Here is a 22077-nt window from a genome sequence, read left to right as displayed (position 1 = left end):
CATTATTTTATTTTGCACTGGAAACTAGAAAGTGGCGCTTTGCTTTCTGGCGCTTACAGCAACCACGCCTCCTGCTCTAGCCAAGGGTAAAATAATATTAATTAAGACTTCATTTGGTATCTGGGGGGTCTAATATAAAATGGTGGCTTGTTTTGAGTTGATATACCTACTCTTGACATAGGAGTGCAAATTATCAACTATGTTTTGTTTTTCATTAAGACTTATATTTGTTTTACTTTTGTCCAGGAAAATGTCGGCGGCACGACGTACTTCTATTCCACGAACTCTGACAGCCTCAATACAACCGGAGCGCTCAACTCATCCGCTTCTATTGGTATGATATTTATTAATTAAGAGTGTAGTAGATAATAGATGGTAGTTATCTCACCAAAAACTGGCAGATTACCGACCAAGGAAATCGTCTACATACCGTGTTAGCAGCTCAAATGTCTCTCAAATGTAGCACCATAGCTACTGCATAGAGAAGTGTTTTAGAAAGAGACAGATTTATAGATTTTTGAAAAGAACGACGTTAAATTCAATTTTAAGTCGATTTTGTTTTCTTCGCTAAAAATTGATTAGCAAATTCAGCAGTTGTCCAATACAATCTGAGTAAAAAAACTGTTTTTGATATAAATTACTTTATGATGAATAAACAATATGTAGAAAACTATATGAAATTCAGGCAAACGGAAAAGAACTGGCATTCAGCGTCTCACAAACTCAGACAAAAAAGACGGCAGTTCTGCTAATGGCGCAAAGTGCCGCCGGTAACCATACAATTATTTATGTAACTAGTGTGTACCCGCGGCTTTGCACGCGTTATTCATTAGGTCAGCAGTCGAATTAAAATTTCGGAATTTTATTAAATATACCTGTACTTGGTTTGGATAGGTATTTAGCTAAATGTAAACAAACTTCAACTGCCAAATTTGGCACATTCAAGGATTTTAAACATTTTACTTATCTATCATTGTAATACAAACTAGACTAGTGTATTTCAATACAGAAATGTAAATAATGTTTAGATAGTTTAATGGGGAAATTTCAATATTTAAGACACCAAATTTAAGACCTAGACGTTGGTGACCTGCTGATTTTGGACATTATTTCAAAATTCTTAGAATTCTTTATTCAATGAACAATTTGTCTTTATAAAGTACATTCGGCCGTTATTCTTAGTGTTAGTTAGTCCTTTATAAAGTACGCGAGCACTTAGGATGATAGTAACGCTTATTCAGCATGCGCGTTCAGTCTGTCAGTTAGTCCTAACCCAATGTCAAAGGCACGGTCAAAACGCATTCAAATATGACAGGAAGCGGCTTGTCTCCTAGTGTCTTGATGCATGCAGTGACCCAACTATCAAACTGTACCAAGGGTATTGGATGCTAATAAAAACAGTCTGGATGATTTGACTTGGAAAATGGGAACGGTGACTGCGCATCGATGCCTTGAAGCTATTACAGATAGTTCAACTCAGTTGTGCGCGCGGCCCTATGTGTGGGTAAAGCGATAAGAACACGTCTTGCTCGGACGACTGCCGCGTCACGTGAAAGTTGTATATTTACAAGCGCACGCACACATAGGGCCGCGCGCACAACTGAGTTGAACTATCTGTATGAAGGTTTAACAGATAGTCACTGTATCTGGGCAAAAATACCCAAAGGAAAGTGCGAAAAATTATTAATTTTGGTCCTCAGTTCTGAGCTTAATAGCAGGGGAGCTAATGATGCTGAATGGGGATGTACTCGAGCGTCGTGGGGACATATTAGATTTTTTAAATTATTTGATAGAGCTAAGCGTCTAAGCTGAAGTGGGACTGGGCTGGCCATGTTTGCCGCATGCCAGACGAGCTTTGGGCCAAGATAACCACCGAGTGGATGCCTACCAACTCGAAAAGACGACCTGGCAGACCTAGGCGGCGATGGCGGGATGAACTGGACTTCTTCTTGAAGGACTGGCCCTTGTATGCAGGGGACAGAGAGCAGTGGAAGTATTGGGGGGAGGCCTTTGCTCAGCAGTGGGACAGAATAGGCTAACAATAATAAATAATAATAATAATAAGTTGATAGAGAAAATATGTCGGTTGAATGTTTTTTTTATGAGTGAATAGATTTCGTATGGTAATACTGAACTGCGAAGTTGATTGTTCCTGGCAAACTTAACTGACTAAATATTTTTATTTCAAAGAAACTAAAATCAAACTTTTGCAGTTAAGTGGTAGGACCTTGTGCAAGGTCCGCCCGGATTGCTACCACCATCTTGCTCGTTAATCCTGCCGTGAAGCAGCAGTGCTTGCACTGTTGTGTTTCGGCGTGGAGAGTAAGACAGCCGGTGAAATTACTGGCACTTGAGGTATCCCATCTTAGGCCTCTAGGTTGGCAACGCATCTGCAATACCCCTGGTGTCGCAGATGTTTATGGGCGGTGGTGATCTCTTAACATCAGGAGACCCACTTGCTCGTTTGCCATCCAGTCGAATAAAAAAAAAAAGTTAATCGAAATTTGAACTGATTTTCCTGGGCCGAGTTGAATATTTTGTGACCACAATAAAACAACTATCATATTAAATTATGGATGGTTTTGATCAGTGGGAAGTTTATATCTGGACAATTAAAATAGCATCAGCGGTACAGTCTTTGTTGCTCTCTAACAACAAACATAATATGTCAGCGATCATCAATGTGTCATCATTAAGGCGTCAGTCCGATGACATAACACGAGTAGCTGTCATGTCTGCGTAAAAAAAAACATCTCGCAACATATATCACTACCGTCCAAAAAGTGCACTTTTAGAATGATATATCTTTGCTATAAAAATGTATGTGATTCACCCGATCTGGCAGTGGAGTTGTGATAATTTCCAGAAATTTCCGAGAACTTTTCACACCTTTTCGGAAACTTGCACATCTGTAGATAAAACTAGCTGATGTGTTACGCAGGCCTCCTCTCAGAATAAGAGGGCTTGGGCCGTAGTTTCCACGCGGGCCCAGTGCGGATTGGGAACTTCACACACACCATTGAATTACTTCTCATGTTTATGCAGGTTTCCTCATGATGTTTTCGTTCACCGTAAAGCTCGTGGTAAATTTCAAATGTGGTTTTGCACATGAGTTTCGAAAAACTCAGAGGTGCGAGCCGGGGTTTGAACCCACGATCCTCTGCTTGAGAGGCCATAGGTCAAACCACGCGGCCACCACTGCTTCCCATGGGTCAGCTACTTACCATGAGTTAACTGCTAACCCAGTGTCAAAATATACGGAACAATTTATTTTTATAACCCTGGACTGTGCAAGTGCCCCGCGGTCAATTAATCTATGAACTCTCTCTATCTCTCACTCTCTTGGGTCGGTCCCTCATGTCTGAGGGTCGTGGTCAGCACAAGCAGGGCTACTACGAAACTCGAAGTTCGTGCCGTACCGTCCCTCTCGCTCTCGTATTAAACAGTATAAGTGTCAGAGGGGCCGCACGACACAAACTTCGAGTTTCGTAGTAGCCCAGCAGGCCTTATGCAAACTTCGAACTTCGTATCTTGCCGTCCCACTGACGCTAATATTATTACGCCCTACCCGCACTGCGAAATTATTACCGCGCGGTTTTTTTCTCGCAATGAGGGCTATCGTTTTTTGTCTCACTAGATGGCGCACTGTAGCGTGAGGTTTTTAAGTATGGCTTTCAAAGTCTGTTATTACGGGCGTGAAAACAAAGTTTAGATTAAAATCATATTTAATACACCTTAAAATCGTACCATAAAAATATCGAGCATGCCACAGTGTTGCATAGTCCCCGTTTTGTTCGGAAAAAAGGGAGGACAAAGGTTTCCAAAAGACAAAACTGTCTCAAAACACAGACATTCATTGCCCCGCAACGCATATTTGCCATAATTAATTTCAGATATTGCAAAATATTCACAAAATTATTCTAATTATAAATAAACCCGCGTAGCTCACCCAAAAACTATGAGATATGACATTTCGGAGACCTCACGCTACACTAGCGCCTCTAGTGGCGAATTCATACGCGATAGCCCCCATTCTGTAACACATTGAATCTTACACGAGTACCGGCAGTAAAAAAATCGCAAAGAAATTGTATTTAAAGCGCGGAATATAATTCGCGCGAGTAAATATCGCACGGTGAAAATTCGCAGTGTGGACGGAGCCTTAATACGAGAGTGAGAGAACTTCGATTTTCGTAGTAGCCCCCCCTGTGTTGCATCGGGAGCGGATAATCTACCTCAACCGTTTCCTGTCGAACGTGTCTCTTACGACCGTGTAGAATTTGGACTAGAATGACTATGAATGATATGTTGCCGTAACATTATGCTGTGGGGCCCATTTTATACTATTTGGTGTTATTTTTTTTATTCTTGCCATCTAATGTATTTTTATGTGTATCGACTATGTTTAAACTAGAGTTTACCCGCGGCTTCGCACGCGTAAACTATTCGATCTGGTAGTGATCTTCATTGAAGTTGTGTTAAGAACAACTGTACAAAATTTCATGACTCTAAACCCAGCTGTTGAAATTTCAAGATTTTATCTCTATCCCGTGGGAATATCAGAATAAAAAGTAGCCTATGCATTATTCCAGACGTCCAGCTACATACATACCAAATTTCATGACTCTAAGCCTAACGGTTGCTATTTCGAAATGTTATCCCTATCCCGTGGGAATATCGGGATACAAAGTAGCCTATGTTTTATTCCTGATGTCCAGCTATCTACATACCAAATTTCAGCCAAATCCGTCGTGCCGTTTCAGCGTGAAGGAGTAGCAAACTTTCGCATTTATAACATTAGTAGGATGTGTTAATGTTTCTCTCTCTCTCACTCTCTTTGTCTCTCTCTCCCTCTCTGTCTGTGTGTAATGTCCGACTATCATTCCCAGGCCCGTCGGAGTCGTGTCTCGGCGTGGTTGGCCCGGCGCCGGTCGTGCCGTCCCCGTATGCCGCCCAGATGTACGCCGGGACGCCCACCCACATGGGACCGGGGCCCATGGCCGCCAAGCCAGGTAAAACATATTTTTCACTTCTCACGCTCGTAAAGTTCGTGTTTGTGCTGGATCTAGGCGACGTAAAATGACTTTTTATGCTCTGATGCATAAAGTAAAATCTTCGTCTGAGGTAAGAGAGGTAATTAGGTGTCAACTGCCACAAACTTCATGTAGAACTAAAAATCAATTAAATAAATAAATAAAACTGAAAATTTATAATTATAATAGCAATCCATAAAAATTAAAAGGTACCTAGCAAGTGCACAATTGTTTCCACTGTTGCTATTTAATTTCCTCTCAATCGAAAAGCAGAGTGTAAAGCTCGGGCATTAAACCCAATTTCCCCTCGACGAATCTATCCACCCTCGCCGTACCGGCTCGGGTGGCCTATATGAATGCCTCGGGTAAAATGGCTCGTTTTATGCTCTTGTACAATCTACTATTTACAAGATTTTCTTGTGCTCGACACGCTAAAAATTCAAATTCAAATTCAAATTTTGTGTATCACTGATGTCTCCTTAGTTACGGGACACATAACAGTCACTAAAAAGTTGAATAGAAATCGTTGGGTGACACTCTTTTCCGGCCCGGGAAACACCGACAGGGAAATACCGGCCCTAAAAGAATTTTGACCCAGATATTTTTCACTTTAATTTTATTTAGACAGACATCACCAATCTGCTGGAATTCGCTGTTACGTAACAAAATAAAAAAAATCTAGGAACAAGGTAAAAAAAACCTTAGAGTAGTTCACACATACAAACCAGTTTATACTATGGTATTTGTGTATTATCGTATTCTGCATTGCGAATTGGTTTCTTACGTTAGATCTGATTGATATAATGCCAGCGGTGCGTTTCAAATTTTCTATCGCCAGCTATTAAACATTGTTATTTTATTTGAATTGGCGGAAAGGCTATTAACCCCATTAGGCACTTTAAGGCAGTACATGCTTCGGTTATAATTTTATTTATTAAATAAGAATTCGCGATTAAAAAATAATGTTAACACGGAAAAACAGATTAAGTTTTAATAAACTGTAAAATTGTAAAATTTGCAGAGATTTCATGTAGATATTAATAGCCAATTGAGCTACCATACAAAAGCTATGAAGGAATTGCGTTATGACATCTCTTATAAAATATGTCAATTGATTTATAGTGTCAAATAGCTTATTATATTATTATGTTAGTCATTGGATGCATGGATCAAAGTGATTTTGTTGCTTTATATATGACTAATGTTAACCCGCGACTTCGGAGAAGCAGTCGAATTGAAATGAAATTCTTTGCAAAAAAAAAAAGTTATATCCTTACTTTAAAATATAGCTCACTGAGCAATTTAAGTATAAGTACTTAAAAACTGCATAATATGTGTACGTAACTGTAAATAGTCTGCATCGAGTATTACCTTGAACTAAGTATGTTCAGGTGGTATTTTTCCCATGATATTAATACTTTACCTAGAGTTCAGCGGGGCTACTCCGAAATTCGAAAATCGAAGTTCGTGTCGTCCCGTCCCTCTGACGCTTATACTATTTAATACGAAAGTGAGAGGGACGGTACGATACGAACTTGGTGTTCCAATTTCGGAGTAGGCCCTCAAGGCACCACAAATGACGCCTGATAAATTCATTTAATAGTCAAAGAAACAATTTCTATTCATTTTTTTTTATGTGACATGGCATTTCACGCAACCATAGTTTATTGGCTTTAGTAAAGCCAGAGTTTCCACCAATAATGGGCGAGGATGTGTTGCGAGGGGCGTGTTTTTCATTAACCAATAGAAACGCTCCATTTCAACATCCTCGCACAGCAAATCTGTCGTGGAAACAGCTGAGCGGAGCGAGGCGAGGTAAATAAAGCGTTGCTATTGCTTAATAAAAAACCGACCAAGAGCGTGTCGGATACGCCTAAGATAGGGTTCCGTGGCCATTACCAAAAAAAAAACAAATAATATTATGTGCGTTATAACACAATTAAAACACTTACCCACTTACAGTCTTAAAATCTATTACCAGAAAAAGAGCGTATCTTCACGGCACTTACGTCCTTTTATGTCCTCAAAAACGGTATGTTGAAACCAATTTTCGTTGAAAGTATTTATTAAGCGTTACCTTACCATATTTTTTGGACAAACGGTTTATTAGACAGAGGGGGGGTTGGACACAATTTTTGTTACTTTGGGAGCGATTATTTCCGGAAATCTTCACTTAATCAAAAAAGTTTTTGAGAAATTACTATCTAAAGAGCTGTCGAACTATGTGCCACACGTTGATGCGAGTTAAAAAAATATTTCAATTTCTGTTACGTGTATGGACTGCCCCCCCCCCCGCTATGAATATTTATTTTTGTAATTTAACTACAAAACTAAATAGCGGCTTTTCGAGTAAAATGCCTGTGACATACGGACGGACAGACAGACAGGCAGACGGACTTGACGAAACTATAAGAGTTCCGTTTTTGCCATTTTGGCTCCGGAACCCTAAAAACATATTTCTCGCAACACTTCCGCGCGCATCTCTGGCGGAAACGCTTCTTAAACTTGAATAAGCTAGTTGAGTAAGTAAGATAAATACGAACATGTTTATTCATACGTTTAATATCGATATTAAACATCGTATCTCGTAAAGGTTAATTGTCCTCACACCTCACTACACTGCTTACCATATGTACTTACATCGACAAAACTGAACTTCCAGTGGTTAAAACTGGAACTAACGCCGCTCCATACTAATTCTCTCTCTACACTAACATTCTAGCGCCACCGTTAGTTTTATTATAAGTTTGCTGAGCGCTAGGCTATTATTGAAATTAAAATTATTCTAATTACCTTGTCATACGGTTTATTATATTACACACGTCTTATTAAATATTCCTGTTAGAGACGTTGGTTTACCTTTAAGATTTGTTTTTGAACTTCAATTATTAGCAGGAAACATGGTATCTAATTTGAATATTTACGCATAGCATCTATATTAATAATTTCGTCAAGGGGTACGGTAGACTCGAACGAAATGCACATCAAATTGAAGAGCGTAAAATATTATTCAATCCGAGTCGACAACTTGTAGGCGGAAAATTCGGATTATCGAGTATTTTCAATATAAACTTGAATAAATTACAGTAAACATGTCAAAGTCATCACATCAAAATGGCGTTAGTGTCACAGGTTTGCATTTCGTTCTCCATTGTGACCTCTTAAGGGCCCCACACACGGTACGATTCGTCGATTTTCATCAGATCGATCGTACAGACGAATCGTACCGTATATGGGGCCCTTTAGGTCTAATTTCTTTGATTATGAGACAGAGACATCATAGTTATTTGGGCAAATAAGATTTAGGATAACTATCTACTGGTGAAATACCGATACGTAGGTTAGCTGTGAAAGTACGTTTGTGATAATATTAAGGCTGGGAATATACTTCAGATTTTTCGATAAGTACGACAGTCTTTACAGTGGCAAAAAATTTTTTTTTTCAATCATTATTATTATTTGTCTACATTTTACCCGAGCGAAGCCAGGTTTTCATCTAGTAATCCATACTTTAATATTATAAATGCGAAAGTAACTCTGTCTGTCTGTCTGTCTGTCTGTTACGCTTTCACGCCTAAACCGCTGAACCGATTTTGATGAAATTTGGTACAGAGATAGAATAGACCTTGAGAAAGAACATAGGCTACCTTTTATCGCGAAAAAGAGGCTTTAAGGGGTTGAATTGGGGGATGAAAGTTTATATGGTGGAAGTTCGTCGCTGTCAAAGATAAAACTATGAAACTTGGCATTTAGGCACTTAATAAGAAATAAGTCTATATTTGTTTGAGTTTTTTTGAAAATTCGACCTGTGAGGGGATGAAATAGGGGATGAAAGTTTATGTGGAAGGTCGTCATTATCGAAGATAAATCGATGAATCTTTATTAAACTTGCCATTTCGGCACATGAAAAGAGATAAATAGATATTTGTTCGCACGTTTTTTAAAATTCTTCGTGTGAGGGGGGTGAAATAGGGGATGAAACTTTATATGGAAGATCGTCATTGTCGAAGATAATTCGAGGGTTCTTTATGAAATTTGGCATTTGGGCACGTGCTAAGAGATAAATACTACATATTTGTTCGCGCGTCTTTAAAACTCTTCCTGTGAGGGGTGAAATAGGGGATGAAACTTTATATGGAAGATCGTCATTGTCGAAGATAAATCGATGGTTCTTTATGAAACTTGGCATTGGACTACTTATAAGAAATAAATAGATATATGTTCAAGCGTTTTTGAAAATTTTACCTGCGAGGGGATGTTAGCAGAGGGGATGATGCAGTGTTAGTAGAGCCTTCTAAGCTCATAGGCAAAATGTACGCAATGTGGGGTCATTTTAGATGGCGTATTCACATAGACAGTCAGACATGAAAAATTATGTTTTTCAGATTTTTCTTATTAATTGTGCAATAAGAGCTACCTTTATGCAAAATTCCAAGTTTCTAGGACAGCCGGAAGTACCCTATAACTTTTTCTGTTAAGGCAATTGGTTTGGAAATACCTTTTTAATGACTGTAGCTTTTGATTGCCTTAACTTAAGAGGTTTGATAGACGGACGGACGGATAGTAAAGTAATCCTATAAGAGTTCAATTTTTTTCCTTTTTAGGTACGGAACCCTAAAAAACATTTGCTCCAGCGCTTTTCAAATTTCAACCTATTAACTTGAAAATATGGGGATGAAAGTTCTTAAGGAATTCCAAACAAATTACTACATATAAGTATATTTATCGGAAATATGTGTAGCTATGCTTAGTAAAAATGCCGTCTTAATTATAATCCTACCTTCCTAACTTACAATAAAGGACGTAAGGTGTCAAGAGTTCACTATGTAGAATTAGTCCCTTTGTGTTGGCAGGGTAGAATACACGTTGTATTGCTAAATTGTAGCTACCCGCAAAATATTTATGTTTTACCAAAGAACATCGGGTGGATGGATGGATGGAAGAACAAAAAAAATAAAATGTATTAAAATAGGTTATTTTCGGTAAACCGTAGAAGTTTCTATGTACTATTATTGGAAGAATAGGTATCCTAAATAAATTAAATACTTCCCAAAATTACTATTCCACGCGGACGAAGTCGCGGGCAAAAGCTAGTATAATAATATGATATGATTTTGTAGTATGTCTGTGTTTTCAGTTATAGACTAATAGTGAATAAATTAATGTCTCCTCTCTATAATCTTAATTCAATAATGACTTTTTTCTTTCTATATTTTTAGAAATAAACGGTTTAACGTATTTTTTTGCATTATGATTCCGCTGCTGATTATTTTTGGGGTTCCATAGTCAGAATTGCAGGAACCCTTACAGTTTAGTCATTTTCGTCTGTCAGTCTGTCTGTTCACGGGTCAGTTCAAATACTATTAAAGGCTGTGATTTGAGGTATCAAATTGGTGTTTTTTTTTTAATTTTTTTTTTTGGCTTATAGTTTCATAGACTGAATATAACTTAACTATCCGTATATGACCTAGTGTTAAACACTACATTTAGTCACGATATTTAATTTGGGGCCCGATTTTTTTTTTTTTTTCACGGGTCAATTCTAATATCGAATATCTGTCATTTTATATGACAATTCAAAAAATTTTTGACGAAATGTGTCTCAAATTAACGCTCGTGACCGTACATTCGTCAAACCAATAATAGTTGTTTAATAATAGGATTGTGTCCTAATACATTCGAATTATTCCTTTAGTCTAGATTATCATAAAATATCAGACACGTATATTTTCTGTTGTCAATAGGGAATATTACTGACATTTTCTCTCGTCAGTGTGCGGCACTAGCACAAAACCGTAAACAGTTTTTGTGTATTTTAAATGCCACAATATCGTATAATTTCAATATTTTTTTTGGAAATATAGCTCTATCGTTACTATCCATGTAAAATATCATGTTATTTTGTTACTAATAAATATATCGTGATTTCTATATGTAGTAATACTCTTTGGTCATGACCTGTCATGGCGACAAAATATAAAGAGGACTGACTTTGACATGGAGGTTTGCGCTAGTGTCACCCCCTTGGCAGAGCTTTGCCTAATATGCCTTATTAAAAATGATGAAGATTTAGCCAGCTAAAGTTCCACGTGACGTCACGGACCCCACTCCCGAACTTTGACGCGCTTTATCTTTGTAGTTCTTTGTTTAATTGAAAAAAGAAAAAAATACGTGTACGGTCAAGGACTTTAATTCATGAGTCACTTTGAAACCGTTCCACCGTAAACTTCATAGTGACATCGCATTAATTAACAATGAAAATCGTAATGACTTTTACTTTGAAAAGGTCCATGGTGGCTCATGAAAGTCCTTGATCGTACAATATTTTCTGTTAGTCTTTTAGGACACTTGCGTATTTATATAATTCTACTGAATAAAGTATGTCAAGGCATGGAAATTATACGACATGAGGTTGATCGTGCAAAGATATGTTATTTTATTTTTAACAAAACATTTGCATATGTTTTACATCAAATTTGCTCAGCGCATCTCTTCACTTTGTGTGTCAATTTTCTATTGTTATGCTAAGAGATATTTGTGAATTCCCGATTTTACAAAACGCTTCCGCTAACGCTAAGCTAACTGCGAATTCTATTTTACGGATACATTTTGTTTGGCCGCTATTGTTCGAAATAATGGCTAACAGCCTTATTCATAAAAAGTTAGAGCCTCCTTGAAGGCTCCTTGAAGGCCCGATGCTAAAAAACATGATTCATAAACGTCTGTTAGCGCTAATCAGTCGATCAAGGCTCTGCTAAAGTTAGAGGACCGTAGACCCTCCTTTATCTCCCTGCTAAGTCACAAAATGGCCGCCACAAGTTTGAACAGCTGACTTTGACAAGAGCAAAAAACCATACCGAAGATATTTATAGTGAAGGCAGGGCTACGCAAAGATTAAAAAAAAAAAACTGGAAAAATTATTTTCAGGAATTTGTATTTAAAAATCCTCTAAATTAGGAACAATAAATTAACAATACATATGAAAAAAATTTAGGATGATTAACATAATTATGGCTTTTTGCACAACATAAACATGCGGATCGGAAATGGCGGGAAAACAAACATCTCGCTTTTTATTTTTTTTTCCTGCTAATTTGCTGTCACTGCTGTCAATTTTTTTTTTTAATTATCGATTTGGCCATTTTTTGTCTTTGATTTGTCAAGGTGGCCAACATAACGAGTCTAATCCGTCTATCAGCAGCTCAACAACTAGCAGACTGCTAGCAAGTGTTTATGAATCATACTTCTTGACAACCGTCTATTAAGCTTAATCAGTCTGCTAAGTAACAGACTGATCAAACCTCAATTAAGGTTTTTTTATGAATAAGGCTGTAAGAATATATAAAATTTTCTTTTTGCTTAATACTAGTGCTTCGTTGTAGAAATCTGTTTCTAAAGTAAACGGAATACCTATACTACGGCCATTACAAACGTGCGAACTGAGTTTATGACTCATTCTAAAGGTACCTCTCGCTCGCAGTTACAGGCCTTTATGGGACTGTCCTAGAGTAGACACACAACACTAGGGCGGTGCCATAAGGCATGTGAGTGCGAGCGATATTATAACAGCTGACCCTTTTCCAGGCATAGCGCAAACAGCGACCACGTAAATCTAATACCTTTAAACGAGCAATTCTTGTATATTTATAAGTATAGGTGAAATTACTGGCACTTGAGGTATCCCATCTTAGGCCTCTAGGTTGGCAACGCATCTGCAATACCCCTGGTGTTGCAGGTGCCTATGGGCGGTGGTGATCTCTTACCATCAGGAGACCCACTTGCTTGTTTGCCATCCAGTACAATAAAAAAAAAGTATATATATTTCTGGGATCTCGGAAACGGCTCCAACGATTTCGATGAGTTTGTAGGGGTTTTCGGGGATGAAAAATCGATCTAGCTTGGTCTTATCTCTGGGAAAACGCTTGGTACCGAGTTTTAGCCCGAGCGGAGCTCGGTCGCCCAGTTATTGTACACAAATATTAGACCTTGCTTAAATGTAAATATGGTACGAAATCAATTAAAGTCGTCAAAGATATTATTCGTTTTAAAGTCAATCCCTCAAGCTTGAAGCCCACTGACAGCGGTGGCGGAGCGGAGAGCCGGTACCAGTTGTAATATTCGAGCTAACATGCAAAAGTCTGCATAGAATATCGCGCAGGCTCTGCTGCGGACCCTTTCATGTTAACTCGAATATTATACCTACCGCCTCCGCGCCAAAAAAGTATTAATTTTTTACTTAGTGCATTGTCACTCTTTTATAAGTGTTTGTGATTGATCCATTATCAATTACTGAGGGTGTAAGGTTGGTATAACTCACGTCTCCCGAATCATTTTTTAGAAAGCGCCCGAAAAAGTGCAATGTTCTTGCGGGAAGCGTATGAAGTTACAGGGTACAGCTAGCAATAAGCATTTGTTTTCATCATAAGGTCTCGCTGCCACGTTCTACATGCCAGAGACGATCCGTTCGGAAGTCTACCAGCGGAACGAAGAGGTGTTCCTGCAGACCGACCTACGACAATTCCCAGGTAATGTCTGTTTTTTTTAGCAAGATGTTGTAAGTAAAATTTTGGCATTTTTTTTTTCGGTTTATTGAAATTGATAATGCCGAGATAGTGCCTTATACTAGATGGACGAAGGAAACCGATTTTATCACAATGCACTCGCCACAAAACGACATTGAAAGATCCCGTTATAAAAACTATATGACTAAGAAGCAAAATAATTAACATTTAAAAGGACAAAGAAGGAGGAAGTAGTTAAAAAATGTTTAATGTTTCCTCATTATAGAATTATAGAATGGAGTCTCCTTCGTAATACCTTATTTACCACCCGACACAATGTACAAGCAAAAGTTTTTTAGATGCTCGCCGACCTTTTGGTCTCGTTTCAGATATTCCCGATCTGATCTGATAGAATAGAATAAACTTCATTGTTTAGCCGTGTTACATAGATGATCTAAAGGTAGTGGTCCTAACCAGACACCTCACTCGTCTTATCCACAGACCTCCCTGAAAACGTGGAGATGTACACAGAGCTGACGCCCATAGAGTGCACTCCGCACGCGATGGCGACCTCATACCGGGCCACGCACCGCGCGACCGGCGCGCACGTGGCGCTCCGACGGCTCCACGCGCCCGCGCCCGCGCCCGCAAAGCGACTCGACCTGTGGAAGAACATAGACCATCCCAACGTGGTTAAGCTGCACGACGCGTTTACCACCAAGGCGTTCGGGGATCACTGTGAGTATCATGCGACACGCTGCCGCCGCCACACATTATACAGAGCTGATGCTATAGAGTGTATCCGCATGGTGACCCGGCCACGCACCGGCAAGCTGCACGATGTTTACTACCACAACTGTACTCACAAGCTTTAGCATTTATAAAGCGTGAACTTGACGGTTTAAAACCACAGTATCTACCAAGGTGACTTTGGTAGAAGCAAGTCACACGCTGCTGCCTGCACGGTTTTAGACAAACCCCAAAGGTCTGCCAGAGGTTTGACACGCACGCTTGTCTCCGAGGGCGTTTTGAAGGTCACGAAATTTGGTTTAAAACCACATATTACACTATTTAAACTCTGTTTTAAACCGTCGCTTAAAACCGTGTATGTAGCACAGGCTTAAGTTGGTTAGTAGGATGCTATTATCTATCCCATTGTCAAATGGTGGCCTGTAAATAGGCCAGCATTAGCAACACTTACATTAAATCCCAACTTTTCCAGCACTCGTCCTCGTCTACGACTACCATCCGGCGTGCGTGACTGTCATGAACAAGTACTTGTCAGGCGGCGGCGGGTCGGCGGGCGGCGACGGTAACACCTTCCACGACCCGTTCAGCTCCGATCCGGACGCGCCGCGCCCTTACACCCACCAGGTGAGAACATCTCACGCGCAGCTGAGACCCTTTCAAGCACCAAGTGAGACCCTTACACACTAAGTGAGACACTAGTACACACCGCATGAGACTTTCACGAATCAAGTGAGACACTAGTACACACCGCATGAGACTTTCACGAATCAAGTGAGACCATTGCACGCCCCGCTTTTAAGTGAGACCCTTACACGCCCCGCTTTTAAGTGAGACCCTTACACGAATCAGTTAAGACCCTTCTTACACATACCAAATTAGACCTTTGCACGAATCGAGTGAGACATTGCACGCACCGCATGAGACTCTAGCTACACACTAATTTAGACACTTACTCGTACCAAGTGAGACCCTTGCACAGATCAGGTGAGACCCTTACATACATCATGTGCGACCCCTACACACATTAAGTGAGACGCTTGCACGCATAGCGTGAGTGCCTTATACACATCAAGTGAGATCCTTGTACGTACTGCTTGAGACCCTTGCATACATCAAATGAGGCCCTTACATACCAAGTAAGACTACCACATACTCGTACTGTCTAGAATATCTGAGCACCTGTTTATTTCAAGTTTTATAGTGTAAGGTCAGCAAATATTACAATACGATCGTCCGTGCTGAACATTGTACTACGCCAATGTTTTTTAAACTTTGCAGTCACGGATGATTTACAGAGTTAAATTATTCCATGGAGCCCTGTAGAGAAAATTGCAGAAAAAAAGTGTATACATACATTTATCAGTATTTAATGATGTGAAAATTATCTGAGCCATTGCGGACCGCAGTGTGTGCACAATAAGAAACCCTGTGCTATGGTGTCCCATAGAAAAACGCTATGCTCCGCGCCGTGGCGTGCGGCGCGCTGCTGCCGGAGGCGGTGCTTTGGAGTCTGCTCGTCCAACTAACGGCCGCTCTGCGCGCCATCCACACCGCCGGGCTGGCTTGCAGGTTAGTAAGAGATAGACATAGTGATGTAACGAATTCGCATTCGCAAAATTTATGCAGTTATACTAGAGTTTACCCGCGGCTTCGTACTTAAACTATTCGATCTGGTTGTTACAATTAAAATTTCGGAATTTTACGAAATTCCACTGGGAATTCTCTAAAACTATCATGGTCTTCATTGAGGTTGTGTTTAGAATAACTGTCCGAAATTTCAAGGCTTTAGACCCAGCGATTGTAATTACAAGTTTTTATACCTATCCCGTGGGAATATCGGGATAAAAAGGTGCCTATGTGTTATTCCAGAGGTCCAGCTACCTACATACCAAATATCGTGAATCTAAGTCCAGCGATTATTATTTTGAGATTTTATCCCTATCCCGCGGGAATATCAGGATAAGAAGTATCATGTTTTAATTCAGGTTTACTTTTTTACTCTACAGTTTACTCTACAGTTTTACTTAACTTTTTCCAAATTTCATCCAAATCCGTCCAATCGTTTCAGCGTGAAGGAATAAGTAACAAACATACGCGCTCACAAACTTTCGCATTTATAATATTAATAGGATTTTGTGAAAAAAAAAATATTATTTTTGTTACAAAATATTTATTTTAGTTAGGTACTCAGTTATTTTTGTTTACAAACTTTTGGTAAGTAAACCATTGATCGGCTAATGTGTCTTGTGTTGTGAATAAATGTATTTTCTTTCTTGCATTCAATGAACTCTTGGCCAGTATTTTACCTGATTTTGCGGTTTAACTTTAACCACAGAACCCTGGATCCGACCAAAGTGGTCATGAACGGGTGCCGCGTCCGCGTGGCTTGGTGTGGGGTCGCAGACGCACTACACAACAACACGAACGACGTCGGACAGGTAAACTGTGCTCTAAAACGGATGGTTATAACTTTTTCTCAAACATCCAAGGAAATGTCTTCCCTATATTCGTGATGATCTGATGATAGAACGCGAAGTACGTCTTATTGAACATTCGTTCTAATTTCAAATTAGAGAAGAGTAATTGGATTTCATACAACATTGCCTGGCCATGGCCAGCAAAGTGATTGTCTTTTGTTTTGTTTCACCGGGTTTTTTTTTTTTTTATTGACAATCTATGGCATACAGCCAATTAAGAAAACCATAGCACACCATTTAATCTCTTTTTTGACTAGATTATTTAATTAGATTAAATCAGGTATTCAATATAATAAACCACTAAACTAAAACGAGTGGTTTTTATTTCAAATAAGTGTTATTGTTTCCGTTATGAGTCCATCCCATCATCTAGTGACATGGTAACATGGTATTATTTCCTTGGATTTATTTGAGAAAAGCACTATACTATATATATTATTTGAAATAAACCCATACCTCAAAATAGACAAGTAATTTTTCCGAGTGAACTTTATGAACATTATGTCAAGGTACAATACGGTATTTGACAACTCCAGATTTTGCCATACTTAATATTATTATGAAAATATAGATATACAGATAGTGTTTAGCGAAGAGAAAATTTAAATCGGTTGAAAATTGGATTTATAGTGGTTTTTTGATAAATCTATATACCTGTCTCTTTCTCAAAACGCTTATCTCTATGCAGCAAGTAAGGCGGTACTGGCGTGTGACTTCACATGCCAGTATGTCTTTCTCTGTCTAATCTTGAATTTCAAACCTTTATAACTTTGTTATTTGTAAAGGTAGCTTAAAAATTGTTTCTCTATTCGATAATAGTCAAATACCGTATTTTGTTGACATATTTTTTCAAAGTAGTGACGATATTACCATCGCACTCACCCAGTTTGTAACGTCTCAGGCGCAGCAAGAAGACCTCACGGCGTTGGGCAGGCTGGCCTTAGCTTTGGCCTGCCGCACCGTCCACTGCGACAACCTCCCGGCCTCGATGGACCTCGTGGCCCGCACGTACTCCGCGGACCTCAAGAACCTCATACTGTATGACCCACGGAGCATTCACGGGAATCGGCTTAAGATTATTACGCTTCAATTTTTGTATTGTTTGCTAGCACTGCACTTGGTTACTTTGTTTACCTAATGCGGTCGCCGAACATTTTTCAAACTAAATATATGTAGTACTAGCTGTTGCACGCCACTCCGTCCGAGTAGAATTCATTTATCGGTATCCCGTGGGAACTTTGCAATTTTCCAATATAAAAACTATCCTATGTCCCTCCCTGGGACTCAAACTATGTGTATACCGAATTTCATCCAAATCTGTTCAACGGTTTAGATGTGAAACAAAAAAACAAACAAACTTAGAAACTTTCGCATTTATAATATTAGTGGGATAGTAAATTAAAACTGAGGATCTGGCGACTCAATCCTAAAAAAAATATATACCGCGAAAGGGACGCACTGTATCGTTTCTAGCGTGATCGACGGAGACGGCAATAGCGCAACGCGAACAACGCCAAGTGAAGTGCAAGCTTTTGATTCATCTCGATAGCACACAAAATTTGGTTTCGTATCTAAATTCACACAAATAATCAATTTACTCAGTCAGAGTGGCAATGGGCGTGCCTTATTGCTACTAGTTTTTAGTTAGCTTGTAACGTTGACTATGAAGCTTGAGGTCCCGGGTTCGATTCCCGGTCTGGGCAAGATACAATTTGTGTGATAAAACCACCGAATGATCTTTGAAGTAGGAAATATACCTTCCAGTACTGGCTATTTAAGATGAAGTTTTCTGATTTTTCGCCGAAAACATTTTTTCCAAATTATTAATTTCCAACGGAGGTATGATTTTTTTTAAACCAAGATGGTACTTCAGGATTGTTATAAAACTAACCTAACCTAACCTTTAGGATTCTACAGGATAGTCCAGAAACATAGCCTAAATTCCTGAATAGTTAACAGTTTCGGGAAAAAAATCGTTCGTTCATATGAAACGGTTTACTAATGTTTCGGCGAATAACGTTTGCCAACCTGTTTCATTTCGCAACTTTTCATTTCCCAACTGTTTAATATTTCTGAAACTGTAAATATTTCAGGATTTTTATAAAACTAACCTAACCTAACCTAAAGGGTTCTACACGATGGCCCTGAAATAAATCCTGAAATATTTACAGTTTTAGAGTTTGCGAAATGAAACAGTTTGCCAAACGTTACGTTGCGAAAAGGCAGTACTCGATATGAAACATTTAAAAAATGAATTTGGGAAAAATATTTTCGGTCAAATGTGTGCAGTAATAGGTAATTTTGTACTTAGAGTGGGCCGAATTTTGTGCCGCTGAGTATATTTATGTACAGGGACCAAGGTACTCATTAGAGTTTAAAAAACGAATGCCTGAAATACTTATGGACTTAAAACACATGTTTTAACAACGTTGTTGATGTAACTAAGGTATTTGCTGTCCACGTCACCGGCTCGCCGCTCCGTGACCGATCTCATGCCTATGATCGGAGCCCGATTTTACACGCAGGTACAAACACACTAGTTTGCTAATGTCTAAACGGTTTTGTTATTTGGTTAATGTTATTTTACAATAAATAAGTTTATGAGCCAGTTTCACCACTCATTCATAGATTTCTTTGACAGATAAATGTGATGCCGTCTCCGTCCATTCGGACAAAACAAACAGAGATGGCATCACAGATATTTGTCACATATCCGACAAATAAATTTAATCAATGAATGGCGAAACAGGGGGTAAATGTTTTATTTGCGATAAAATAAGTATATTTGAAACAATTATTTTGCTCACCCGCGACCTTATAATAGCTACGTTTATGCAAGAAATGTGTGTTAATGCAGTTCCTCCACCGCCACAATGTAGGAACACAGAAATAACACAAACCCATTTATCACCACCACCATTCTATACTGACGCGTTTCGATCTCAACCAGAGCTCATCTCCAGAGCAACATAACCGTTCACCATGATACCCTAAATATAAAAAACTGACTGAATTCCAGCTGCAACGTAACTGCCGACTGCCCATACATTTCAATTGCAGTCAGAGTGCAGTTGGGCGTTTTCAAAAAAAGTGTACCCTTTCGTTTTTTTTAAATATGGTTTTCCTACTCAGAATCAAGAACACAATCGATTCCGATAGTTTAAAAAAATGACCCCAACAAAAATGACAGTTTTGCGACGTTTTTTTCATACACTCAGTATGGGCGTGACGTGACAAAACTGACTCATAAAATTTTGTATGAAAAAATGGGGTCATTTTTTTAAACGATCGAAATCGATTAAGTGCCCTTGATTCTGATTAGGAAAAACCAAATTTGATCCAAAATAAAAAAAAGACGTGTACACTTTTTTTTTTGAAAACGCCCAGTTGTGCCGACTGCAATGGAGCTGCAACGAAAAATGTATGGGCAGTCGGCAGTTGCGGTTACGTTGCAGTTTGAATGCAGTCTGTACTGGCCCTGGCCCTATACCACGAAGTGCAAAACTCGAACTTCGTATGTTGCCGTCCCGCTGACGCTTATGTCACTTAATACGCGAGTGAAAGGGACGGTGCGATACGAACTTCGATGTCCGAGTTTCGTAGTGGCCCCTCTGGTCCTGAATAGTGTCTTCGCTTTAGGTGGAGGCTTTGGAGCGGCGCGCGGATGCGTTCGAGGATCAGCTGGCGCGGGAGATCGACAACGGGAGACTCCTGCGCATACTGATCAAGCTCGGCGTCGTCAACGAACGCCCTGAGTGAGTACACTATGGTTTATGTCAATCCAATTTATGAAAAGTGTAAACATAGACGTCATTTACCCGGCCATAGACATTTAGTGATGTGAAAACCTAGAACCTGGTGCAAAATCATTAATCTGCTCAGTAAATCGATTAATTTATTAATTCAATAGATCAAAGTATTTTTGTCTATTTTATTATTTACAATACTTGATTTAATTCCAAAGACTGTTTATTCAATTATAAAAGCAGTAACTATTTTTTAATTTTAACGTAAGTAAATAAAAGTCGCTTACTAAATGGAGTATTAATCGATTTTTAAAATGTCAAATTTTCCACCATCTCTACACGCTAGTCTAGGCTACTACAGATTATTCCAACTTCCCTTCCCCTTCCTCCCTCCTTTCTCCCCCCTTTTAGGCCGGCAACGCACCCGCAGTCCTAATAATGCTGTAGGTGTCCATGGGCGGCGGTGATCACTTACCATCAGGTGATCCGCATGCTCGTATGCCAGCTGTTTCAAATATATAAATAAAGCTACAACACGGTACCTAAGTATATATCATCATCGTCGTACATTACATTGTGTAGGAAGAAAAATCGGACCCCATATTAGTATGCATAAAAGACGATCATTTATTGCCAGCTTTTATTTAGTTTCACCTGTCCCGTTAGGGAGCGCCAAAGTTCGTATACTCTTCGCAAGTCATACCGTAGTTTTTGTCCGAATCATCGTTTGTCATATTTTTTCCCCATTGAAATCTTAAAATTTCTGAAATTTTTAAATGGTCAGCCTATAGAATACTAGGTATAGGTTAGGTTTGTTTTATAAAAATTCTGAGTAATTATTGGATTCAGAGAAAAAAGAGTTATGACAAACGATCATTCGGGCAAACATTACATTCGGACTTTTGATAAGTATGCGAGCCGATGTGGACCCGTCCCGCTGTCTGTCTGTCTGTAATAAAATCTTGCAAGTTAAATTCGACCAACTTCCAGTAGTTGGAGTATACTTATGTAAATTGCATGACAATACAATAATCTGGTAGTGTCCGTAATCTGGCCAGGATCGTCTTGACAGGACAGAACCACGGAACTCTTCAACGGTTAGTGGCATCTACTTGAAATTTGGTATGCAAATGTAGTTTAGGTTAGGTTACAATACAAGTACAGTCAACTAAAAGTACAGTCAGCAAAAAAAGCTTGCATTAAAAATTATTTTTTTACCTAAAACATATTTCGTCTATGTATCCGATGTATACTTATGGAATCTTGTGTTTTGCACAGACTGAACATGGACGCGTCCTGGTCCGAAACCGGCGACCGCTACATGCTGAAGCTGTTCCGGGACTACTTGTTCCACTCGGTGGGCGCGGACGGCCGGCCGTGGCTGGACTACGCCCATTTGTCCCATTGCCTGAACCAACTGGACGGAGGCACCAATAACCGGGTACAGTTACTGAGGGGCTACTACGTAATTCGAAAATCGAAGTTCGTATCGTACCGTCCCTTTCACTCTCGTATTAAATAATATAAGCGTCAGCGGGACAGCATGATACGAAGTTCTAATTTTGCACTT

At 39.3% G+C, this 22077-nt stretch overlaps 1 protein-coding gene across 2 annotated transcripts in view; it reads left to right on the top strand.

The window, feature by feature from the left end:
- PAN3 (Poly(A) specific ribonuclease subunit PAN3) overlaps window positions 1-22077 on the top strand; it is a 38072-nt gene that overhangs the window by 5204 nt on the left and 10791 nt on the right. For both annotated transcript variants that reach the window (XM_074099790.1, XM_074099783.1), the window contains exons 5-15: window positions 247-334; window positions 4890-5012; window positions 13460-13558; window positions 14036-14272; window positions 14757-14908; window positions 15732-15853; window positions 16620-16722; window positions 17663-17799; window positions 19208-19286; window positions 20401-20516; window positions 21786-21948. In XM_074099790.1, the coding sequence (XP_073955891.1) occupies window positions 247-334; window positions 4890-5012; window positions 13460-13558; window positions 14036-14272; window positions 14757-14908; window positions 15732-15853; window positions 16620-16722; window positions 17663-17799; window positions 19208-19286; window positions 20401-20516; window positions 21786-21948 (1419 nt within the window). The remainder of the gene's footprint in view (window positions 1-246; window positions 335-4889; window positions 5013-13459; window positions 13559-14035; window positions 14273-14756; window positions 14909-15731; window positions 15854-16619; window positions 16723-17662; window positions 17800-19207; window positions 19287-20400; window positions 20517-21785; window positions 21949-22077) is intronic.

The sequence above is a fragment of the Choristoneura fumiferana genome, chromosome Z (assembly GCF_025370935.1).
Source record: "Choristoneura fumiferana chromosome Z, NRCan_CFum_1, whole genome shotgun sequence".
Lineage (NCBI taxonomy): Eukaryota > Metazoa > Arthropoda > Insecta > Lepidoptera > Tortricidae > Choristoneura > Choristoneura fumiferana.
The sequence above is the reverse complement of the archived record's forward strand: the minus strand, read 5'-3'. Positions and strand labels throughout refer to the sequence as shown.